Source organism: Lacerta agilis, chromosome 12 (assembly GCF_009819535.1).
Source record: "Lacerta agilis isolate rLacAgi1 chromosome 12, rLacAgi1.pri, whole genome shotgun sequence".
NCBI lineage: Eukaryota > Metazoa > Chordata > Lepidosauria > Squamata > Lacertidae > Lacerta > Lacerta agilis.
In genome coordinates, this window is record NC_046323.1 from 43,710,680 (window position 1) to 43,736,958 (window position 26,279).

General features: G+C 40.4%; 1 protein-coding gene across 3 annotated transcripts in view; it reads left to right on the plus strand.

The window, feature by feature from the left end:
• Positions 1-26,279, plus strand: part of NCAPG2 (non-SMC condensin II complex subunit G2) — a 57,847-nt gene that overhangs the window by 19,858 nt on the left and 11,710 nt on the right. For 2 of the 3 annotated variants that reach the window (XM_033165120.1, XM_033165119.1), the window contains exons 1-20: positions 598-732; positions 1,992-2,152; positions 3,093-3,227; positions 5,020-5,114; positions 5,776-5,845; positions 9,963-10,049; positions 11,528-11,623; positions 13,099-13,224; positions 13,751-13,930; positions 15,521-15,673; positions 17,854-18,076; positions 18,692-18,795; positions 19,898-20,071; positions 21,013-21,083; positions 21,272-21,425; positions 21,664-21,837; positions 22,990-23,103; positions 23,207-23,350; positions 23,545-23,644; positions 25,500-25,684. In XM_033165120.1, the coding sequence (XP_033021011.1) occupies positions 2,114-2,152; positions 3,093-3,227; positions 5,020-5,114; positions 5,776-5,845; positions 9,963-10,049; positions 11,528-11,623; positions 13,099-13,224; positions 13,751-13,930; positions 15,521-15,673; positions 17,854-18,076; positions 18,692-18,795; positions 19,898-20,071; positions 21,013-21,083; positions 21,272-21,425; positions 21,664-21,837; positions 22,990-23,103; positions 23,207-23,350; positions 23,545-23,644; positions 25,500-25,684 (2,424 nt within the window). In that variant the 5' untranslated portion in view covers positions 598-732; positions 1,992-2,113. Of the gene's footprint in view, positions 1-597; positions 733-1,991; positions 2,153-3,092; positions 3,228-5,019; positions 5,115-5,775; positions 5,846-9,962; positions 10,050-11,527; positions 11,624-13,098; positions 13,225-13,750; positions 13,931-15,520; positions 15,674-17,853; positions 18,077-18,691; positions 18,796-19,897; positions 20,072-21,012; positions 21,084-21,271; positions 21,426-21,663; positions 21,838-22,989; positions 23,104-23,206; positions 23,351-23,544; positions 23,645-25,499; positions 25,685-26,279 lie in introns of those variants that run through there. The other variant, XM_033165121.1, reaches the window with a different exon arrangement.

Here is a 26,279-nt window from a genome sequence, read left to right on the forward strand (position 1 = left end):
TTAAGGAAGAGTACTGTGTTACTTCAAAGCTTATATTCTGCATCATGAATATGAATTCGCATCAGTTGATCGGATGTTGTTGTAAAACCTGTTTGTAACTAGTTGCTACTTACAAACTGGTACAAAGTTTTTTACTTGCTTTGTTTTTGTTTTCTAAACCTCAAAAGTTGAACAGTGGCAGATCCTGAAAAGGACAAGGAAACAAAAATATACTGCAAGGAGGAGAAAAAGACATGCAAAAATCTGTGTCCTGTTAATTTCAGTGAGAGAGCTTAACATGTGTTTAAATATTTTCTGCTGGAAAGTGCTTGACTGGCTAGATCACGTTCATGATGTTTGGAAAGACACTTACTCTCACAATAGGTTTTAATGGGGAATCACAGCAGTGCTGCTCTACCATAATTGTAAATACTGCCTAGTAAAAAATAAATAAATTAGTACCTGCATTTAATAAAGGGAGGACATATTTAAATACCTTTCAGCAAAGGATTTTATTCCAGCTAATATTAAGCCAAATCATACTGCTTTCAGCCTTTCTTGAATAATTGTGGCCTGATGTTGTAGTTTACCGGTAACTTCATAGCCTTGTTAAGTAAGTGTACCTCTCTCACTTTTAGGAAGAAACCACAGCTGTCATCCAAGGTGTTGCCACTGTAGTTACTACTTCCATACCCACAGTAGATGAAAATGTAGACTTCAAAGCTCTTTTAGAATGTGCACTGATATTAAATGGTATGTATTTCAGTTTATCTCGGCATATTGGGATCTTTGGTATACAGTGGTACCTCGGGTTACAGACTCCGCTAACTCAGAAATAGTACCTCAGGTTAAGAACTTTGCTTCAGGATGAGAACAGAAATCGTGCGGCGGCAGCAGGAGGCCCCATTAGCTAAAGTGGTACCTCAGGTTAAGAACAGTTTCAGGTTAAGAACGGACCTCCAGAACGAATTAAGCTCTTAACCCGAGGTACCACTGTATTGATAATGTGCTAAACATCCTTTGAGTTAACAAGCAAATATTTAAAATAATAGGAATGCCACTTCTGGAAGTGGAAGTAATTTAAACCTGCTGGCTTATGGCTTTCTTCATACAATTGCATGTTCCTTGAACATTTAAAACCCATCTTTTCTTTAGCTATTATTGTTCCTTTATGGCATATTTTGAAAACCATATTACATGTCATATAACCACTTATCTCAATAGATTCACTGGTTTGCATAGCAACAAAGTAGTAACCTAAAATGTTGGTGTAAATATTGTATCTATTGATATGCTTATAGCTTAGCAAGTGGGCGTAAGTGCTTTACAAGCTTCAAGTACACTTGATGTGGGTTTCAGACTGTAAAACGACTGTAATGAACTTATTGAAACAAAACTATAACCTTGGTCAAAACACAAATTCATCCAAAGTTGTGCTTAAACCTAAGTGTGGTCCATCCCCTGTTTAGTCATACACATCTCATAGGAATCACTATATTTCTATATGCTGTGGAGGGAGAACGGAGGGCCTTGTACTACCATCCCGACCAGAATGGTCCCTCCCCCATAATCCATTCACAATAGAGAGTGCCTGCTGGGACCAATAGAAGCTTTGATGCCATTGCAAATATGAGGCACCTAGCTCCCCTGATTTTCAATGGGACCATGGGAGAAATAGTTAAAGCCACCCAGACTATGGACCCAATCCAATTTGGGTCCCCCTGGTTTATCTGTTTATGTTTTACAAAATTATGTATGCAGTGGTTAACTGCTCCTAAGGTCACATCAAATTTTCCCAAGAAATTGAAATGACAAGGATACAGTTACTGAGTTTGCATACTGAGTTTGGCAGTAAAACAATTTTTCCGAAAGACAGCTGTCTTGTGGCTGGCATTTTGTACAGCAACATAAGGAAATCAGCTTTGAGTTACGTTTCTTGAAGCATTTTAAGATGGCTAGCAGTCACTTTTTGACACATAAATTTAAGTGTGCTTGTTATGATTTTGTTGCAGGCATTCTTTACACATTACCTGACTCTGAAAAATCTCTGCTGGGAGCCATCCAATGCCTATGTGAGCGATGGTGGGAGAAGGGACTTGAAGGAAAAGAAGAGTTTGGGAAAAGTGCTTTCATCATGCTTCTGAAAAAGAGTCTTGAAAAGAAAATTGTTGCGGTATGCTTTATATATTTAATAAGTTAAGTCATGTTTATATACACTGGGGGCTTCTACCCTTGCTCGCTCCACTTGCCGTCCCCAGCTACTCACCCCACACTTCCCTGTCCCCTTGAAGTACCTTCAGACCCAAACATACCCCCTAAGATGCATGCCAATGTTTAATTTAACCTTTCACTATGTCCATGCTAAAGCTTCAGGATAGCTTCTCTGCTCTGTATGTCAGGGCTATCCAGAAACAGCTTTACCCCTCTGCCCAATCTTCCAGGCTACTCAAGAGAAGATCATACTTCAATAGGCTGCATTAATCCAGATTACCTATCTCAGCTGGAAATGGGTCAGACGGATCAGTGTTGGGTGGCCTTTGCAAGCCTTCCCACACTCCTGTAGGAACCAGTAGCAGTGATATGGAGAGTGGGAAGGCTTGCAAAGCATGTCCGGCACTGATCCACCTGCTCATACTCACTTCCTACTCACCTGAGGCTGCTTGTCTACTGAAACAACTCCCCAGCAACCATCTGCTATCTTGCCACTTAGTTCCTCCTTGGCCTCTGACACTGCTGAAACTGAAAGAGTGATGTCAGTGTCGGGTGCATGGCAACAGCAAAGTAGGGCAGTTGCTGGGGATCTGTCCTGGCTGTTCTTTTGCAGCTTGTCTGGGCCTCCCACCACCCATGCCATTTGCTCACTTGCTCATCTGCCTGCCTGTTTTTCTTTTGCCACGTTGCAGTTTGTGTGGCCACCAGTACACGATCATGTGAACTGCAGCATGGCAATATTTTTTCTTGCAAAAATATTATAGAGTAAGAAACTTGTAATTAATTTGTGTTTGAGCTAATTGATACTGTAAGCTCCAGTACTTTGGTGCATATTGCATGACTGAAAGATGTCTCTCACCTCATAATCCTCACACACAAATGCAATTGTGCATCTCCCCTAGGGTGTGGATATAGTCCGTCTATGGCATCTTCACCAGGCTTTACTGTGTTTTGATTATGACTCAGAGGAGAGTAATGAAGTGAAAGATTTATTACTCCAGTGCTTTATGAGTATTGGCCATATTAAAAAAGAAGAGGTAAGTGTGCTTTTTCTAAATATATTTTCTCACTTTTTTAAATTATTGGGTGATAAGTTGATGCCTACAAAAAATAAAACAAGTCTTAGGGAGGGGGAGCATAGAATTAAGATTTTCTCACAAGGTATGTATGTTCAGCAACCTGATGAATGCAGGATATTTACTTGCCTTCTACCCCATTCTTTGAAGAAAATAGTTAAGACCTACTTGTTTCAATGTTTTTTGGGGGGGGATGGGAGTTCTTTTGCTTGTTTGGCTACAGATGTACTGGGTTTTGGAAGGGTTTTTCTGGTCAAACATACTGGAGAAGTGGACCTGTCACCCTCCATATGGTATTGGCCTCCAGCTCCTATCAGCTGACGGCTAAAGTCCAAAACCATCTGGAGGGCTGCAGGTTTCCTACCCCAGGATTACTTATGCTGTGTGTGGGTTTTGTTGCTTTTAAAGAACTTGGTTTCAATTGTGTGTTCTGCTGCTTTAATATTTTAAGTCTTTTGTTAGCTGCCTTGAATACATGTTGTGCAGTGTAATCCCATCAATATAGTATATTATAGCCGTAAATCCTATGAATTTACTTCTTCCTCCTGGGCCGTGTTCAGAAAGTGGTGGTGGGGGATGAGTGTTCAGACCCCGGGCTCTCACTTGTGTGGTGCCCCAGGGTTCCGTCCTCTCCCCCATGCTTTTTAATACCTATATGAAGCCGCTGGGAGAGATCATCAGGGGGTTTGGGCTGGGGGTTCATCAGTATGCGGATGATACCTAGCTCTACCTCTCTTTCAAATCAGAACCAGTGAAGGTGGTGAAGGTCCTGTGTGAGTGCCTGGAGGCGGTTGGAGGATGGATGGTGGCTAACAGATTGAGGTTGAATCCTTGCAAGACAGAAGTACTGTTTTAGGGGGACAGGGGGCGGGTGGGTGTGGGGGACTCCCTGGTCCTGAATGGGGTAACTGTGCCCATGAAGGACCAGGTGCGCAGCCTGGGAGTCATTTTGGACTCACAGCTGTCCATGGAGGCGCAGGTTAATTCTGTGTCCAGGGCGGCTGTCTACCAGCTCCATCTGGTACGCAGACTGAGACCCTACCTGCCCGCAGACAGTCTCGCCAAAGTGGTACATGCTCTAGTTATCTCCCGCTTGGACTACTGCAATGCGCTCTATGTGGGGCTACCTTTGAAGGTGACCTGGAAACTGCAATTAATCCAGAATGCGGCAGCTAGACTGGTGACTGGGAGTGGCCACCGGGACCACATAACACCCATCCTGAGAGATCTACATTGGCTCCCAGTACGTTTCCGAGCACAATTCAAAGTGTTGGTGCTGACCTTTAAAGCCCTGAACGGCCCCGGTCCTGTATACCTGAAGGAGCGTCTCCACCCCCATTGTTCAGCCCGGACACTGAGATCCAACGCCAAGGGCCTTCTGGCGGTTCCCTCACTGCAAGAAGCAAAGCTACAGGGAACCAGGCAGAGGGCCTTCTCGGTAGTGGCACCCGCCTGTGGAACGCCCTCCCATCAGAGGTCAAGGAGATAAACAAATACCTGAAGGCAGCCCTGTTTAGGGACGTTTTTAATCTGTGATATTTTCATGTATTTTAATATTTGTTGGAAGCCGCCCAGAGTGGCTGGGGGGGACCCAGCCAGATGGGTGGGGGTACAAACAAATTATTATTATTATTATTATTATTATTATTATTATTATTATTATTATTATTATAAATGTCACATTACTTAGTTGTGAATATTAAAAAGCCCATTTGGCTATTTGTGAAGTTGCCTTGCCTTACATCTCTTTCAGGGGAGAAGATTCCTGAGTTTTCTTTTCACATGGAACGTGAACTTCATTAAAATGATACATGGGACTGTTAAAAATCAGCTGTTGTGTTTTCCTAGGTATGTTGGACTGAAGGCACTTGCTACCGCTTTGTTTTATGCTTGTGGTCATGCCCACCCCCCATCCCCCAAAATGTGTATAGGTAGATAATATAGTGTGGCCATAAAACTATTAGGGAAAATACATTCATATCCTAAGACTTCATTATATATCTATAAGTGCCAGGCAAAAACTTACTTCTCTTACCAGACCTTTGCCTATCTATGTCCTATGGGGGTGGGATGTTTTAAATGTATGTCTCAGTTTCCTCTCTGTTTTAATGCATCTATGCATGCTTTTTTGTTCATTTAGTTGTTTGTATGTTGCTCTGGGTTGCCCTGGGCAAGATACAGCTAATAATAGTAATAATAATAAGGATTCAGTTTCTTATAGAATATCTGCCTCTGTCCATTACAAGAAGGTTTCAGAACCCTTTGCCTGTTGTTGGTTATTAGAGTGGCCAGATTAGGGCTGAGTGAATTGTGGAGGTAATGCCTCTTGAAGGTATGTTCTCTACTGTTATTTTGTGAGGTCTGTTCTAAAGGAACCATCACTTGAACCAACTGATCTTGCTTGTGCAGTCTTGACTCAAGAGTGCATGGTGACATAGTTACAACTTAAAATAGTTACTAGCCCTAGACTGTTTCCTAATCTTAATTATATCTTCATTTACTAATGCAGGTCCCTGATGACACACATTGCTGAGGTTTATTTCAGAGCCTGGAAGAAGGCTTCAGGGAATATACTGGAGGTATATTGTTTCAAAGTTGCTACTTGTCTTTGCTCTTAAATGTGTTGGCACTCTAAATCTTGAAGCCAATGTAGGTAGAGGCAACCAGATTGTGTACACATATCACAACTACAAGCAAGCGAGGTGAAAGGCCGCCTTTACTAAACACTTAGCAGAAAGATCAGTTGTAAATAAGCACTGATACTGACATATCCAAGAGGTGTATGGATCTTCTATGCTAAGTAGTTAGTCTTTCTTTGTGGAGGAGCAGTTATTTTCCGGAGGACTGGTACAGCATTCATTATCTTCACTAGACAATTCACGTGAAGACTCAGTGACCTAAGCTCTGTTTGCATTAGCTCCATTCACAGGCAGACAGCAGTTGGATGGAACTACTTCTGCAGGGAGCAAGACACTGGGAAACTAGGCTCTTTGAGAATTTTATTTTATTTACGGCCATAGGCCCATACAAATAAAAAACACATAGAAAACAGTTTGTGCAAGTGGGAACAACAGCCGCTAAAACCCCACAGTAACAATAAAATACAATAAAATAGAATGGCAAACTAAGTCTTAGCTAGCTTGTAGTGCTCCTTGGCGTCGCTTTTGGGTAAGGACAGCGACCAGGAACCTTGCCACTTTCAGGGTCGTATGAGCGTCCTTATCCTGCAAGATTTGGGCAAGGTGGAATTCTGGTGGGGTGCCCTCTAGTTTCTGTATGATTGATCCCAGCAAATTTGCCCGTGGCACGTTGAACAAGGGGCAAGCGAACATAATGTGCTGGAGAGACTCCAGTGTCTCATCACATTCGCACATGGCGGAGGCTTGGCCCTTTGAGAATCTATGTCTCAGGACATTGGAGGGAAAAACATTGAACCTCGCTTTGGTGAAGGCCAGTCTATGGACAACAGTCGAAAGGGAGGAGAGGTATGATGGAACGCAGTAAGTTAAGGTGATACCAATGTTCTGGGGCGAACAAACACCTCCCCCCAGCATATAATTTCGCTGTAGATCGATGTCATCCAGTCTTTGGCGGATCAGTCTTTGAGCAGTAGTTTGATCTAATTTTAGGGAATCTGAAGGAGAGATTCCATAACTCAGGAGTTTGGCATGAATTCTACTAGTCCAAAGGCTAGAGAATTCATCTCGCCATAAGCATTGGACAAGGTAGTGGCTTGGTAATCTATGCCACAATGTTAACCAATAATTGAAGACTTGCTTCCACAGGCAAGTTTCTAAGGATACAATCTTCAATTCTAGGCGAATGGCTGCATTGCTTACACACAGGGGGAGCATTAGGAGCCGGCGTAGGAATTGATTTTGCAGCGTCTCAAGAGGGGCAAGATCTGTCATCGCAGCCCAAAGCGGGGCAGCATAAGCAAGCACGCTCACCACTTTTGCCTTAAACACCTTTAGGGCTGAGGGAACATGCAAAGCTCCATCCGAAAAAAAGAATCGGAGGAGCGCGTATGACAGAGTTTTGGCCTCGTTAAGTAGGTGTTGAATTTGAGCTTTCCACCCCAGATTGTATTGAAAAATAACTCCTAGATATTGGAATTTTAGAACTTGCTCTATTTTTGCTCCGCCAAGCTTCCATTCGTATAATCTCCGACTTCTGGAGAAAATCAGAATCTTGGATTTAGCATGGTTAATAGTTAATTGGTTGAGTTGACAATACGTGGCAAAGATCTTCAAGGCCCTGGTTAGTCCAACACGTGAGTAAGATAGAATTACCGCATCGTCCGCATATAAAAGGAGTGGGCAGCGGTAGTCCGCTAGTCTGGGCGCGTGTGTACTTGGAGATGAGTTGACTAGAGGTGCTCGCATGTCGCTGATGAATAGGTTAAATAGGCAGGGAGCCAGTATGCATCCTTGGCGAACTCCCTTGTTTATTGGTATCGAGTTGGTGAGGTCACCCGCAGGAGTAAGTCTCACTCTGGCAAGGGTACCTTCGTGGAGCTGACTTATAAGCCATAAGAGTCTTCTATCGATACCCTGTTTTGCAAGTTTCTCCCATAGGATATTTCTAGGAACGCTGTCAAAGGCTGCCTTTAAGTCTAAGAAGGCGGCACAGAGGTAGCCCCGGGGAGGGGAGGAGTACTTCCGTGCAAGATGATAAAGAACTATCGCATGGTCGGTTGTAGAGCGTTTAGTTCTAAACCCTGCTTGTTCATGGCCAATCTGGTTAGTCTCATCTACCCATCGCAATAGTTTAGTCAGCAAAAAACGGGCATAGATTTTCCCTATGATTGAAAGGAGGCTGATGTTACGGTAGTTTTCCGGCTCTGTTGGAGATCCTTTTTTGTGAATTGGTACTATAATGGCCTCCTTCCATATTTTGGGGATGAGGCCGGAAGCGTTGATTGCATCAAAGGTTTTGGCCAAGATGCCAGCCCACCATTTTGGGTGTAGTTTAATGGCCTCAGCAGGGATCAGATCGGACCCTGGGGCTTTACCTAGTTTCAGCTGAGCTATTAGCTTGGCAATTTCATCAGAATCGGTGGGAGGCCAAATAGGTAAGTGGGTAAACAGATGCATCAGGTGGGCAGAGGGAGCATCTGCCTGTGAGAAGCATTTCTTCAGGAACAATTCCCATGTCGGTGCAGGGATAACTGCCCTTGGGTATTTCCTCGCCCTTCTGTTGATCAAAGACCAGAATTCCCTGGATCTGTGCGATTTTGAAGCAGTAATCAAAGCCTGCCAGCGATTGTGTTGCCACTCACGTTTGGCCATTTTCTGTGTGCGTTTGTAAGCTAGCTTGGCTTGTGCATAACTAGCTGGCAGAGTAGATGCACCAGAGGTCTTATATACATTATATATGGCACGAAGGTGCTGTCTTGCTTGTTTGCACTGAGAATTATACCAGGGGGCACCGTAAGTATATTCATTTCGGTTTATAATCTCATCAATACAGCTCAAGGTGCCAAACCACAATAGCATTAACAATTATAACAAAAAATAGGCCATCAGAATAAAAATACAGAAAATATAAGCTGCCAATTAAAAGACAGCTTGATCAAACAGCCTCCAGCAGTTTGAAACAATTCAGTAAGTAGGAGAGATTAAAAACCACTTTTGATTCCCAAAGCCTTCCTGTAAAGAATGTTTTGGCAACCTGACTGAAAACAGTTAAATTGGAGTCCAGGCAAGCCTCCCATAGGAGCCAGTGCCAAAGTGCAGGTGCAGCCACAAGAAAGTCACTCTCCTTGGTCCCTACTAAATGTACTTCTGGCCCTAAGACACATAGGATGGCCTTGGTTGAAGATCTTGGTAGGCAGTTGCCCCTGTGCAGGAGAAACCAAAGAACAAAAGTACAAAGACTCAGCCGTGACAATCACTGAAATGAGATGGAGATGTTGTGAAGATATAAACCAAACTAAACTAAACTCAAATTCAAAAAGTCGGGGTGAGGGCCCCTAAACAGCAGTCTTAATCATGTATCTGTAGCAGCTTGTTGTAGGAGCCCGTGTGGCTTCATTTTTTCAAAGTAATGAGTCTTGTTATCAGCACTGTTTTAGGTTAGCTAACCTTGGTTCAACTAACATTAAATAGTTTGGGAGTAATTTCCCCCTACTGCTCTTTATTCCTTCATTTGTTTTTTGCAGCTTTGATAGTTGGTTTTTTGCAGCTTTGATAGCTTTGTTCAGCGTCCTACAGTCTCTATAATTAATTTCCCTCTGAGGAAACAGACTACATCCAGTGAAACGAGAAAAGAGCCGGCATCTCGTTAGGGTTTTCGTTCTGAGAGTTTTTCATTTTAGTTGGATATATTTTTGTTTAATTCCATATATAGCTGTTTAGGGGCCCTCACCCCGATTTTTTGAATTTGAGTTTAGTTTAGTTTGGTTTATATCTTCACAACATCTCCATCTCGTTTCAGGGATTGTCACGGCTGAGTCTTTGTACTTTTGTTCTTTGGTTACTATATCCCGTGACTGTCTTTTTGTCTTTTCGCTATACCTGTGCAGGAGAAAGCATGTCTTTCAGATATACTGGCCTCAAACTGTAATAGGTTTTGAAGACAACACGGGCATTTAGAATTTGGCTCAGAGACAAGTTAGAAGTCAAGCGCAGTTGCTTCAATAACTTAGCCCTAATTTTTCATATGGATGAGGATGTGTATTTGTTCTTATTTTAGGTGATTGAACATAGCTGCATTCAGGATTTCATGCATCAAGCAATTCACCTCCCCAGGAACTCTCCATTAAACTCTAAAGTGCGAGAGGTGCGTTGATATTCATGTTAAACCAGTGGCTTTCAGAATTCCTATCTTTTCCCTTTCCACAGAGAAATTCCTGTGAATCTGCCATAGGAAGCTCACACATTGCTCAGTGCCTTGGGTGTCTTTTAGGATGCATACTCAATGTACACAAATGAAGGCCTGGCTGGGCTTCACTTTTGCCTTGCAGGGTGATCCCCCAGAACACGTATTGTGCTCTCCTGAAGCTGTAAACAGCAGGAGAACACTGATGGTAATTGGCAAGCTGTCTTTTAGAAAAACTTCTCCAGCATTGAGGACCCCAGTAGTTAATGATAATATTTGTTTGGTGCATTTATATTCTGCCTTTCCTAGAAGGAGCTCAAGGCAGCATGCATAGTTCTACCCTCTCGTACTCGCAACATCCATGTAAAGTAGATTATGCATAGAGAGCTCTTGATTCACAAATGATCATACACTGGTTTATAAGCCATGGGATGATGGTGCAAATCCTCCTATTGCAACTGGCCCATTACTTGCTGAGCCTCATGGCTGAGTGAGAATTTGAATCTAGGTTTCCCCAGTCTTAATCCAGCCCTCTAACCCAGAGCTTTCCAAACGGTGTGTTGTAACACGATAGTGTGTCGGCTGCAGTGTGCAGGTATGTCATGCAAATGCTCCTCCTGTGGCTGGAAAGGGGTTAGTTAAACTCCAGTTTGCTAGTAAAACTGCATTACTGTGTTGCAAAATGATGCATGTTTAAAAAGTGTGTCACCACTCTGCTCTAACCATACAATAACAAATGATTTAATTTGAAAAGTATCTTCCAATTATTGTGTGTCACAAAAGTTTGACACTCAGCATTGTTACATTTTCTGAAACCTCAGTTTAACCTTAGCCAGACTACTTTGGGGGTGGTGAATAGGATCCAACTGGCAGGCCAGATCCTGAACTTGCCCACTCTTGGGTGGGCCCTTTTTGATGGGTACGTGGGGCTGCCCACCTGTCCATCACCTGCCATCGCTATGATGGGAGGCAGGGTTGCTCCTAAATGAGCATTTAATTCCTATTGGGTACATACAAATAGTTGTGTGGTTCTTTTGCATCTATCAGTAGCTAATTGAAATGTCTACACTCTTCATTCTTTCCAATATTCGTATCATGTGGTCCAATATTTATCTGTAAGCATCTTCATAAGCAAAACACTTTTTAAACATAGCATATAACAGCAGTAACCTATGGTGCTCCCCAAATGTTGTTGGAGTCCTGTCAGCTCCAACTAGTATGACCAGTGGTCAAGGATGATGGGAATTGTAGTCCTGCATCTGGAGGGCATCACATTGGCTGTCCCTAGCATATAAGATCATCTATGGTTTTCTGCTTACACAAACAGGAATTCTTATTTTGCAAAAGCTAATCACTGGATAAAGGGAGTTGTATTTCTCAAATAGCCCATGAAATGAAGTGACTAACTTCCTGCATCATTTGCATTTTCATTTTGTCAGTTGCTGATCTATTTCCACAAACAAAACAAATGTCGTCAGGGAGTTGAAGAAGTTGTTTATAGACTTTATCAACCAATTCTTTGGAGAGCATTGAAGGTACCAGTAATTGTTTAAAATGTTACCTATTATCTTTGTGGATATTTTTACATCAAGATTGTTGAAAAAGATATTGAAAAATAATTGGACCTTTTTTATTGATTTTCATAATAACATTGACAACATACATACCAAAAACAAACCCCACCAACAATCAGACAGACAGACAAATACACAAACAGACAAACTGATGATAAGTTACATAATTTTTGTAGTCTTCATAATATGTTCTAATAATTGGACCTTTTTTAAGGTAGCTTCCAATATTCTTCTGTGTTGTAAGTCACCACTGGCCAAGCCTAGCGAAGCATCGATCTGACAAAATATATGGTGCATACAGTGGTACCTCGGGTTTACAGACACTTCAGGTTACAGACGCTTCAGGTTACATACTCCACTAACCCAGAAATAACGCTTCAGGATGAGAACAGAAATCGTGCTCTGGTGGCGCAGCAGCAGCGGGAGGCCCCATTAGCTAAAGTGGTGCTTCAGGTTAAGAACAGTTTCAGGTTAAGAACGGACCTCCGGAATGAATTAAGTACGTAACCAGAGGTACCACTGTACTCTCTTCTGTGCCAAGTGCCACTACAGAGCTGCTCTCGGTTGAGAAGGGGAGTCTTCCTGTAAATAAGAGTTCAACTTGTTTTGCATAGGGTGGAAATCCCCTTCATGGAGTGGAGATCCTCCAGAATCTGGCTTTGCTTCTGAGTTTGAGTATCATTTTATTTTTGCTTTGTGAGTCACCCAGATAACTTTTGTTACAGTGTGGCTGTATCAAAGTAGTAAGAAAGCAAATAATACATAAAATATAAGTTTAATAAATGATGCTGATATGTTCAGATAATGGCTGTGGACAGGTTTACTTTTGCCCAGGTCCAGGTGGTGCACCTTTTTACCTTTTTACAAGAGTATATGACGGTTTTATCTTGACGTGGAACCACCGAGAGAGCTCTGCTTCTCAAGAACTAGCCCTTTGCACATATTTGTTAAACATTATTGTGCAGATAAATGCGCCACCAGGTGCCTGCTAGCTTAGAAGCAGCTAGCTTATTTAGCCATAATAAATAGGATCTCTTGCCTGCTGCTGTGTGGAAAGGGAAGAGAAGTCTAGTGTTGTTGCCATTTACTTAACCATCTGAAACGGAATTATATTTTTATATTCTCATTGAGTGGAGAAAATTGAGGTAAAATGGAAGCAAAAGCTTCTGAACAGCTTGTCCTGGCTGTGTTGGAGGCGGATTGGAAAAAGACGGGGCAAATAAGCCCAAGGCTTTCGTAGGCTCATTCTTCTAAGATTAAATTATTGTTTATAGTTGAATTCAAATGGGACCATTAACACTGTTGCAGGTTCACACCTTAAACTCATTGTGCACCCTTGCTTTTAACACATGACAATGATTTAGGCATTAAGGATTTGCTTTGTCCATTGTTTATATACCAACAATTTACTTGACTACTTTTCTGCTTTGTAACAGGCCAGAAACTCGGAAGTCCGATCAAATGCAGCCTTGCTATTTGTTGATGCATTCCCAATTCTTGATCCATCTTTTAATAAAGAAGATATGGAAAATGAAATCCAAAGGCAATTTGATGAGCTCTTTGTAAGTCCACTGTGTGTTTCTCTCCCCTCCCTCCATCAAGCTAGTTTTATTTAAGGTTAGCAAAAAGTAAGGAAAACCGTTTTGCTGGAAAATGGAATTGGAGACATCAGTGCTTTTAAAAATATTTTTACAAGTAGCTGTCTTGCTTTATTTTGAACTTTTCAGCATCTTCATAATTACAAAGCAACCTAAAAGTAAAAACCCTGAAAACATAGATTCTTATTAGGCAGAGAATAGTGAAAGCTGATAGCTTCTCTCTTCCCTTCAATACTAGAATATAATGTTATTGTATAAATGTACATACACATTTATTTGGATCATTGGCTCCTACAGAAACTTAAATACTGTAAGTTTAAAATATACATTGGTAATGAACATTTTAGAACAAGAAATCACTGTATTGAAGAAGACATATTTTAAAGCCCATATAAGTGGAAAAAATAGACATGGAAGAATGTGAGCTATTTAGCTGTACAGAAGACTGGAAATTGTGACTTAGTATTCTTTATTTCCCCCCTGTTTCTAGACTCTCTTAGAAGATCCTCAACCTCTAGTCCGCTCAACAGGTGTGCTTGGTGTTAGTAAAATAGCATTCAAATATTGGGAAATGATTCCTGCAAATGTGCTTGCTGATCTCTTAAAAACTCTAATTGAAGATCTTGCTTTTGATGCAAGTTCAGCTGATGTTCGATGCTCTGTTTTTAAAGTAAGTGCCTTCACATCAAAATGAAGTGCCTCTTCTTTTACATATTAGTTTCTCTTTGGCTTGGTTCAAATGTCACTTAGCACAGGTAAGCATGACTATGATTTAAAGGTGAACACATTGTGTGCTGGTGCACAAGGCTAAACTCACAGATACTTGGTTTCTCTCCTTGTTGCTCCCAGGAACTAAGACATGGTTAGCATTAGAGTTGCATCCAAACCCAGGCCTGCAGTTTCTTCTCCAAACTCAGAGGAGCAGGTTCTTAGCTTGGGGGTACTGCTTGATTAACATTGTCACTGCGGACAGGCCCATGTGGCCTCAGTGGTAACCTTACTTTTAGACCATTTTAATGTGCTCTACTTAGAACTACTTATGAAGACAGTTATTTGGGGGCAGATGGAGGTGTTTGGGGTCATTTTTGTTTGTTTCATTGCTGTACTTTAGTGATGGATTGATATACGGTAATTCTTTCTTGTTACAGCTGCATGATTCTAATGTGCCGTTGAATTTTTGTGGTTTTCATTTGTGTTTATCATCCAGGGATCTTTCAATGCAGGATAGTTTAAAAATTGATTAAGCACACTGTTTTGCTTTCATTTTGCTTGCTGAAAAAGTTGGCTTTTCTCAATGCACAACTCAGAAATGCATTGAGTGGTTTTGGGAGTGATCTCTTCTTTTGTGGGCATTTCGATGCAAGGCTCAGGCGTTCCCTTTACCCTGCCACTGAGCAGTGTGTAAAGGGTAGATTGTGGGCAGGTTTGAATTTCCTCTCAGAGCTCCCCAGGTCCACCTACCCCTACAAACACACACTGTTCAGCTATGTGGAGGAAGGCAGCTCGGCAGCCAGGAAAAAGTGGCTTGGGAAAAGGCAGGGCCCAGAGGAGAGGTTGCTGGACTGAAGAGCAGGCTACAAGACAGTAATTCCCAAGCTCTGCTTTATAGCCAGTGCTATTCCCTTTTAAAAATAAGCTTTAAAATAGTTGGCATGCAAAGATCATGCTGCTGATTAGTGATGAGCTTGTTAAAACAGGGTACTTCTGATTGGAATGAGAACACAATCTTAATAACTAGAACAATGCTAAATAAAAAAATTCCTTCCAGTAGCACCTTAGAGACCAACTAAGTTTGTTATTGGTATGAGCTTTCGTGTGCTACTGGAAGGAATTTTTTATTTTGTTTCAACTACGGCAGACCAACACGGCTACCTACCTAGAACAATGCTGTAATAGTAAAATTCTCTAGAGCAGAAATGTTTGCTAACCTAATCATACCTTACATTGGAATAAAAACACCAGTAGATGTACCAAACCTTTTAAATGCTTCTATTCTGCATAAATATATTTGCTGTCTTTGTTCCAGTTTAGCAGCACATCCCTAGAATGAATATTAATAGGACAATTTTTATATGCACAACATATACCACTTTGCATTTAAATGGCATGTTTTAATAAAATGTGTTTCCTTGCTTTTTTGTCATTCTCCAGAGCCAGTTCTCTAAGCTGCATGTGGTTAGCAATTAGAATAGTTTCAGTTCTGTATTCCCTGCTTTCTTGTGATAACCTTTTATTGGTCTTTTTCTTTTCTCTCTTGCAGTGCTTGCCTATAATTTTGGACAACGTACTAACCCACCCATTATTGGAACAGCTCTTGCCAGCCCTGAAATACAATCTCCATGACAATTCGGAGAAAGTTAGAGTGGCTTTCGTTGATATGTTGCTGAAAATTAAGTCTGTCAAGGCTGCTAAGGTAGGATAAATTAGGTTTGCTAGGCTGCAGACAGGCTGCATAGCACTAGGCAATTTATTCTGAAAGATGTACATTCATCAGTACTGCAACAATCCTAAAAGAATAGGGGTGCAGGTAACCTATTAACACTTCACTCTGAACTATTTACTATTGTTGCATTTTAAACTAATCAGTGCCTTAAAAATGCTGGTTTCTTTTTTGCAGTTTTCTGCCAGCTATCTTGATTGTATGTCCAGCTGTTGTATTCAGTTGTTTCCTGATTGTTTTTAAACATAAGTTACAAATTATTGGTATTTTGTAGCTGCAAAAATGAACTGCCCCTAATTGGAAAAGAACTGTGAGAACTCAACTGGGCATTAACTGGATACCAAGAGCTGGGATGTTGCTGAATTGTTTAGGAAGAAATAGAACCAGGAGGGACAACTGTATTCCAACAGCTTTTAGGAAATATGAAGATATTAGTTTAGAATCAAATCAGACCAGAAGATCTATGGTCAATAATATCATCGTATGCCTGTGATCTGTTGAGTGCTTTATTTATTCCTATGTTGTTTACAATAAAAGTAATAGAAGTCTCTGGGGGTGGGGACTTATTGTGTCTGCACCAGCAGTTCTTTCGTTGATTTTTGGGGGGTGTGCATTTGCTGGAATATACATATTATGAGGAGGACTTGGATTTTTATAAGGGGGGGGGGAGGACAATCCTTGCACATGTTCTGATAAACTTACATTGAGATTTGAAAAAAGGAGAGTTTATTTTTCAGACACCCGTTGCTATGCATACTTATAAGTAATGGTTAAGCAATGTGCCATTTGATTCCCTTCCCCACTTGCAAGATTCCAAAATTACAAAGTTTTCACATTTATAAGGCTGTATAATACACTGGATTAATGCAATTTATAATCTTTTAATTATTATTTAAACGGTATAATATATAATATTTAATTTTCAGTTGATTTATTTCATTCAGTAAATTTCTTTGAACCTGCTAATCATTAAAAAGTTAATGCTCAATCTGTAACTCTGTATAAACTCAGTGGTGGGCTCCTTATACTGTAGTTTTCTTGCTTTTTCAATATTTTTAGTTTTATAATCCAAATTTTCCTTATCATCCTATTTACTCTGGCCACATATTATAATATATAATGCTGCTTCTTGATAGAAGGTGGCATATTTTACATAATTCAATAAGCAGAGTAAAGGATCTGTCGATGTGTTAATTGAAAGCTGTCCATGTTCCTTACAGTATGTTCAGATGTTAGTACCTTTTTAAAGCACTGCTGACTTCTAGGCTACTTTGACCATTGCTACTTGTTCTTTATGTGTGGCAAGATCAGGAATGAGCCTTGAGCTCTTCCTTTCTGCTTTCCCCTCTTATCAGAGAAGTGAATGCAATTATTTGCAAGCTTTTCTGACCCTGGATATGGAACCTGTTTCTGCTTTAGCATCCATAGTCTTGCTTAGATAAATGGAGTCTCTTTGTTGGCACTTCTGCACCTGTGGGAGGAAGAACAGGCCCATGGCCCATTCCTAACAGGACTGAGCATGGAAGAGAAAAAGGGAAGAAATATCCAAATAGCTGTTCAGCTGTGATACTGGTTTCCCAGTTTCAACCTGCTGCAAAAAAGCATTTTCATGCTCATGCAAGTGGGTGAAGACCAGTGTGTGTACAATAACTGCATGAATAAGCTCTTCTGCTCCCTGCTCTGTTTTTAAACCCAATAGTGTGCCCGGAACTGCCACAATATAGATGTGGCATTCTATTCCCAGAAGCCTTATCTAAACTCCATAGATTGTATGCAGATAGAGGTAGATAACAAGGTGTGATACAGGACAAGGACAAGTTGGAAGAGGGCTAGTTGATTTTAATGTTGTCTTTTTACATTGTTGGAGCCTGCATAGGTTTGTGGGAACAATTTGTAACCTTTATGGTAAAGGATGGGTAAGAAATAATAATAATACAGCATTTACTAGCAGAAATGCTGAAAGGTTGAGGCTGTGATGATCCAGGAGGGGATTTGTAAAGGAATGTTTTGAATAGAGATTTTAGAAAAAGCATCATGTAAAAAAAAAAAAAAGCAAAATGGGATTATTAGATAATGTAATCATGATAACTTTTTTCTTTTTCTTCCTCTTCCTCACCTCCACACTGCCCTGCTCCAAATTCCTCACAAATCAGTTCTGGAAAATCTGTCCTATAGAGCATCTCTTAACTCGCCTTGAGGTTGATTCACGGCCTGTGTCCCGGCGCATAGTAAATCTCCTGTTCAGCTCTTTCATGCCCATCGATCAACCAGAAGAAGTGTGGTGTGAGCGCTGTGTCACACTAATCCAAATGAACCCAGCAGCAGCTAGAAAGTTCTACCAGTATGCTTATGAGTACACCAGCCCAACCAACATAGGTAAAGTTCTGGAAAGCTAATGTCCTGGTTTATAATAAAGAGTCTGTGAGCAAAAGTATTGTGTAGTAGCTCTTACTGTAAATGCTCATAGGCCAGTAGCTGCTTCTGAAGAATTGTGTGCCAAATTATAAATGCCGGGAAGGGAGAGGGAGGGGGGGGCCTATATGGGGTTTTTATTCTCATTGCTACCTTTTATATGTATGCATTATGTATCTACTTGGTTTATTTATTTTTAAATGGAGATCGTACTTAACTCCCTCCTCAGTGCATAGCCATTGAGTGATACAGGGTGTTAACTTCAGCCACATTTAAATAATTTATTTTTATTTTATATTAAAATATATAGTCATGAAGATGCTCAAGGCCATTTGCAAATCAATTAAAAACACTAGCAAGAAATATAATGAATAAAATATTAAGCTCTAAGCAGCACCGTGTTTTATCATTAAACTGTTTTTATTTTTATCTTTTGTTTACATTGAAGACTTTAAATGTTTAAATTTACTCTTTTTGAATGTAAGTAATGATTGGGTTGACTGCTTTGCTGCGCATTACTTTAAATTGTTCCTGTTTTACACTATCTTTCACAATTGCTCACACTGTCTTTAATTTTAGCTAAATTGATGCTTACCATTCAGAGCTGCTTGAACGCCTGTATCCGGCAGGGATTAAAAGCATCTGACAGCGATGATGAAGACAGTGAGAAAGAGAACATGAGTGTAAGAATGCAACACAAAGTTTCTAAGATAAAAATGCTGATTAGGAGAATAAGAAGTGTTCTATGTACTTGGCTCAGTATTGTCTACACTGACCGGCAGTGACTTCATGGTTTCAGACGGGATGTTCCCAGCCAGGGATTGTACTCGAGACCCGAGCCAAAATATAGAGGACAACTGTTCACTGTTTCACCTACCAATAATGTTCCTTGGTGCTTGATGTGGGATGTGATGTTCCCCAGTTGCAGCACAGCCACTAAACCAAGGTTTGGCTTAGTGTGTTGTCCAAACGTAGAAAACTGGTTAGTAGGACAGACCAGAAAGGAGCAAAACAGCAGCAAGATCCTATCTAGGAGTTAGCACACTGTCCCAGTAGGCTATGGTTTGCCTTACTGTGGAACCAGGCCTATGTGAGGTGTGTTCACTCTGCACCATATTGATTATTACTGGAACTGTCAGCACCTGAACCGGATTTAAACTATAATTTTGTTCTGGCAGCTAAATTGCTAACCCATAAACTGCTACAATATTTGTATATTCGTCTAGGCCAGTGGTGGCCAAACTTGGCCCTCCAGATGTTTTGGGACTACAACTCCCACCATCCCTAGCTAACAGAACCAGTGCTCAGGGGTTATGGGAATTGTAGTCCCAAAACATCTGGAGGGCCGAGTTTGGCCACCACTGGTCTAGGCATTTTCTAAAGTAAAAAATAAATTCATAAGAAGTATTACTTTGGTTCGGAGCTGCCTAGAGTGGCTGGGGAAACCCAGCCAGATGGATGGGGTATAAATATATTATTATTATTATTATTATTATTATTATTATTATTATTATTATTATTATTATGTTTTCTTTAGGCTTTCCCTTGCTCTACCTGGCCCCACATTCATTTTTCAGGGTCTTCATCTTGTTTCTGTATCTCCAGCTTCTATCAATGCCTACCAACCCTGATGCCTATGTTCTCCTACCACTGTTGGTGGCAGTATGCGTCTGAATGTCAGTCGCTGGGGATCACAAGTTGAAAGTTCCATTTTTTAAAAAGCCTAATTTGAGATGCACTGTGCAAGAGAAATTGCATAATAATCCTCACATGTTTACATTTCAGGTGCCACATAATGTGTTGTCAGTTGATGACATACCTTCCATGGCAGGCTTACTTGAAATAATTGTAATTCTGTGGAGAAGCATTCAAAAATCACTTAATCGCAACGAAGGAGCCAAAAACCATATTGTCCGAAAATTTGCTTCTGTACTATCTGAATATTTAAAAGTATTTAGGGTAAGTCTCCTGTGAGGTACACTTAAAACTCCTGTACAGTAGATGGATTGGATGCAAAGGTTTCATTCTGTTTGTGGAAAGGGTACAATTACAAACAGAAGAGCCCCCTTGGACTCCAACTCAAAGTAACACTCATCTCACAAGCTTTATTCTGTGGCCCCTTGTCCCTCACTAGGTATAGGGGAAAGAATGCAAAGGTATTAAAAACAGAAAGAAGGAACTTGCTTGGGTTTTTGTGTAGAGGGAATACAGTAGGAATAAGAGAATTCTGTGAAGTACAAGACAATCAGTTCATCATCATTGTAATAATAATTATTACTATTATGAAATAAATTTGTATACCACCCTTCATCCAGGGATCCTAGGGTGGTTCATAACAGATCATTAGATTGAAGAAATGCAGTACATGCATCTAACACCAGAGAAAGGGTTGGAAATTTTGTAATGTGTTGTTGCTTTGCCTCTGTATTTGCTCTAACTTTAAGACACTAAATCATAACGTTGCTGTAACTTTAAATGCATGGGTGCTCTTTCAGTTTATATACATATAAACCTATTCATATGAAATGTTTGTCATTGATAGATCTAAATGATCAGGGATTCTTTTTATTCAGCACTATTCAAAATTGTAAAAAATACACTGGGAAGTACAGTCTAACAGTAAACATATGCAAGCCAAGTGTACATAACACCTAACAGCATTGCTAGTTTATATTTGTAGCACAGTCTAGGCAGACCAAACTTGTGGCAAGTATACAAGATGTACCAATATGAATGAGGCTTAATAATTCTTGACCTGAATTTTTGAGAATCTTAATGAATTAGGAACTTGCTGTGAAAATGGAGGGGCACAATGTGAAGTACTTGGTTCTCTTTGTAAGTGGCCTTGTTTACCAAACATTTAGAAATTTCTTATTAGACTGTTCTTTGTTTCAACCTAGGATGAGCGTTGTGTGTCACCAATAATTATCCTTGCATCTTTCATGACTCCTGCTGCTATTCCTACATTCAGGTATTTATGTATTTAGTTATAGTTGCAAATGTGGATAAAAACCTTTCCTGTCAACTGTGTGCCATGCAGATTTGATTCTAGTAATGACATTTCGATCCATAGGCATGTTGAAAAATTGTGTAGGCTTTTGAGGTAACCTTATTACAGTACTTAAATGGCTAATGTGCCATGCTTACATTTGTTTCTAGTTGTGGTGTGGTCTCTAAGCTGAAGAATCTGGAAAATGGTGCCACTGAAAACAAATATTCTTCCCTGCTTGACTGTCTGTGTCGTTGGGGGAAAGTGGGACACATTCTTGAATTAATCTATGATTGGATAACAGCTGAGCCAGTCGGAAGAGAGGTGCGTTAAAAGTCTGGCTTTGAAGCTCAGCAGAGCAAAGGGTATATTGTTTGTTAATGCAATGTTTGAAATACGGTGTTAAAAAAGAAAATAATAAAAATTATACTTTAAAAAAGTCTGGCTTTGAATGCAGTGCCGTATGCACTTTTTGTTGATGGATCATTGTTTTAGTTAACATTTTAAAATGACATCTTCCTACTGTTTAAATATAAAGGAGCTCTTTTTTCTTGGTATTTAGAGTAACGGCACTTCTGAACGGCGAGTACACTTCCAGGAGACACATGAGTCGAAACCAGAATTGGCGCTTGATTATATGGAGTATTTGCTGACTCATTACATGAATCGGGATTGTCTCCTGTCACTCCCCAAAGAGAAGCTGGACCATCTTTTGAAAGGCCTTGAAGCTGCAAAGGTTAGATTTCACTATTCCACAGTATTGTATGGCAATCTGAATTAATGCCAGCAAGTAATATGTAAGGTTTTCTCCAAATTTGTATCTGAAGACTTATGTATCTGAAGAAGTGTGCATGCACACGAAATTTGTATCTGAAGAAGTGTGCATGCACATGAAAGCTCATACCAAGAACAAACTTAGTTGGTCTCTAAGGTGCTACTGGAAGGAATTTTTTATTTTATTTTGTTTTGACTATGGCAGACCAACACGGCTACCTACCTGTATCCAAATTTGCTGTTATCTGCCTTGTGGGTATCTTTCTCTGCTCCATAATCGTCCAGTAAACCTTTGAAGCAACTTATTCCAACAAAATGTAGCCTTCATATGTTGCCTAAGAGTTCATCTTTTGTTGTGGGTCAAATTGATGTGAAAATCTTCATCTCTGTTCAGAATGCATACATAGTGTTATCAGGCTATGTCAGTTCAGATTGACATTGCTTGATAATATTGGTCAAGGATTCCCAAAAGATAAATGATATATGATCATTATACTTCTGTTCTTCTATATTTGCTCCAACCTGGAACCTTTGCATTTGCAAGGGGCAGCAGGATTGTGCAGATTACTTAATACAGGAACTACCATGAGAAAGACCTTCACTACAGTGATGTATCTGTATTTCCTCACAAGCACAAGCTTTTCTTTGTCTCTTATTGTGCAAGCTCTGTAATAAAATGGAACAGTTTGAACAGGATGATGCAATGCATGCTAATATATGCCAGCTGGAGCGACACTTAAACTAGGTTTAAGAGGGCAATGTGGTAATATGCCAGATGGGCGATACTGGCTGTTTACTTCAGGTATATGGATTAACATTTTATTTGAGGGTGAGCATCCAGTGCATCATCAGAATTGGGTAGCTAGGTTGCCTAGTGTAATTTTCTCAATAGAATGAACAATTAGCCTCTTTTGTATTGGTTTATGGTTCATGTTGTCAGTTCTGGGGATTGTTCTAGCTTCACGCTATTTTGCTTATGTTTTGTGATGGCCAGGAATGTAACCCCCGCATAAGATGTGAATTACCTGTACTCGTAAATATCCTCCACTCCTCAAAATCTCTGTGCAGGATGTTCAGATTGTTTCCTTCCTAAGTATATTTTTTTACATTTCAGGATGTTCTAGGCTCTTCTAGTAGTGGATCTTATGCAAGGCCTCCCTTTTACCCTGCAACTGCACTGAGAGCCTTCAGTCTGTATTGCAGATTAAATATACATCTTCAGTATAAGGTACTGTCATGTCCAGAGTTGCTCTGCCTTTGAGTAGCAATAGCTCTCAAAATCTGAATATATTATATCACATATTTGTGTGCTTCTGTTTTCATCTTAACAGTTTGCCTCTGAAGGGCAGGAGTACCTGTCAGCTTTGGAGAAAGCAGGAGCGTGGATAGAAAGTAGCATTCTGCCTGCTTTTGAAATAGATGAACAGGAAGGCAACATAGAGCAGTCCAGTGAAACTTCTCAGCTAGTGGTTCAGGTAAAATGTATGTGCATGTTGTGGGGGTTTTCTTATGTATTTGGTATTTGTATTTCCTAGCTTGCTAACAACTTGTCATCCATTTCCTAATCTCAAGCATGCTTTAATCACAATACATGCTTAACAACTGCATCTAAATATAAAATACTGGTCATGTTCAAAAATCTTAATATATTTCAACTTTTCATATGTAGAATTACCTGACAGTTTGCAAAGATGTTATAGCTGTTGGTCTTGGTGATTCAGAATTTCAAGCACACCTTCTGAACTTGACCATTGTCATCATACACACAGGTATGTTTATGGCTAATTAATACTGCCTTTTATTTTGTGTGGTTAAGATACATTGCTTGGCCCATAAACCTTTAGAACATGACAAGGATGCCACATTTCCAAAATTAAAATTTATGAAACTCTGTACTTTAAACGTTGTGTATACACATACATACACACCCACACCAATATTCAAGGTTGACATAAAGAAGTAGATCCCAGAGAAGAGAAAATCAGCAACATTGCAAAAAACATATATTCTGCTGAAATGGTATAAATTGTAGTAAGCTAATGACAATGTTGATACAAGTAGGTTTCTGTACGCAGTAATAACAAATAAGTTATATAATGACTCTGCAATTCAGCTGCTGATACTAAAATGAGTTTTATAAATGCTGTTAGTTCTAGAAAGTACTAGTTCCAGAGGTGGGCCTGAACTGCATATTGTGCAAGCAGTTAGATAGCAGTGATGTGTCTCTGATGCAGAGAACAAAGCAAATCCTGCACAGATACTGAACTCACAGTTCAATGATTACCCTACAGGATATACCTAGTAAGATGTTTATCTTTTAACTACTTCACCAAAATACCTCCTTTGGATGGCAAAGCCATAGAGTGAAAATAGTTCCTGTCCTGTATTAGAAATGGGGGTCCTTTTTCAGTCTGAAAGCTGCATTGCCTTCTGGACAACCTTCCATGGGCCACGGGTCAGTGGTAGGCAGAGCAACAAATGTCAATTTTACTTTCGGTACAGTAGGCTTGTTTCTACACCCACTCACATGCCCCTCTCTAGGCGAGAGCTTTTATCTGAGTTCATGGGCGCATTTCAGTTGGGCAAAAATGCTTGGCCAGGCCACTGAGAACGTATGACCTAGGGAGACAGATTCTGAGTGCCAGAGAGAGAGAGGCTTGGAGAGCCACAGTCATTCTCCAACTCTGAGGCTTCTTGCTTCTTTCCTTTATTATTATGTCCACAGTGTCTATTCAGCAGCCTCCACTCTGTTGATGCACATAATTGGCAGCTTCACTATATGCTCTTCTGAATATATCATTAAGTTGACACTTGGACAGCCCTTTGTTTCAGGCTAAGAAAGCCTATTATTGAGTAGACTTTGGCTGCCTTTGTTTCTGGATGAATAGGCATTCTGTGTGCACATGTGCAAGAAACCAGGTAGGACACATGGCATCCATGGCATGGGTGGAAAGAGACATGATGGGGATATAGATCAAATCCTGTTTTGCTACCTTGCAGAAAAAGCGTGTGCATAGGGTACTATAACTTCATATACTATAACTAAACTGGTGAGGAATGCCTGTGACATTGATGTGGTTTAGTGGTTAGAGTGTCTGAGTAGGACCTAGGAAGCCAAGGTTCAAATACCCACTCAGCCATAGAATCATAGAATTGTAGAGTTGGAAGGGACCCTGAGGGCCATCTAGTCCAACCCCTTGCAATGCAGAAATTCTGCCCACATCTGTCCCTGGATGGGCTCAAACCACCCACCTTCTAGTTAACAGCCAGACACACTGACTCATTGTGCCACAGGCTTCCTGGATACCATGAAGCTTTCTGGGTGACCTTGGGCCAGTCACTGCATCTCAGCCTAACATAGTATCTCACAGGGTTGTTGTAGGGATTAAATGGGAGAAGGGTGGAACCGTGTACCCCACCTTGAGTGCCTTGGAGAAAAAGGTAAGATATACATGCAATAAATTAATTAAATCAATAAATATTGAAAGATCATAGGATCAGTAACCTCCAGGAATTAATTAGACATTAGATAGATAGACAGACAGTCAGACAGATGATAGTTATATGGGGTGGCATAGCTTAAAATCTGAATTCTGATTGTTAATTTGGTTTTTCTTTGCTTAGACAGAGGCTATGTCTGCATTCCAATGATACTTGGTATCCTGAGAGAGATTGTTGAAGCTTCTTTAGCCCATAATACTGATAGCAGTGACTGGGAAGAGCTTCTTGACAATGTTCAGAAGATGTTGCAGAAGATTCTAGAATGCATGGCACTGAGACTCAGAAAACAGCATGAAGAAGGAATCCAGGTATTTGTTGCATATGAAGTTGGCCAGCTTGTTTATTGCCAAATGAATGACTTATTCTATCTATCTACAGTTATTGGGGAGTGAAACCTTTAAGATGACAAGAGCACTTTTCCATTTGACATTCATGGCTGCATTGGCCAGGCATGGCTGTTGCTCACAAAAGAGTTTAGATACCGTAGCTTGGGAGAATAGCCTCCAAAGAGATATAGGGGTATTGATTATAGCAAGGAAATGTGTGTTCCTCTAATGCCTACTTTTACTCTTAAACCCACTTTTTAAAAAAGTCAATGAAAGGCAAGAGGTCATCACAAATAAAAAGAAATGCAGAGAAACACCAGGTAAAAGGAAGATGTAACAGTATACGTTACATTTTCTTGCCCAGACAAGCAAAATTACTGCTTAATGAAGGGACAAAGTGGTCATTAGATTTCATAGCAGGCTTTTCAATAGCTTTCATAGACTTTGTGCCATGATTTCCCCCTGTGTCTCTCCTGAAGGGCTTGCCTGAAATTCAGTACCGGTACAAGTGTGAAAGGATGATGGACTAGCTTAAGTAGTGTCATCAAGCTTTGCATTCCACTATTCGAAGCTGTTT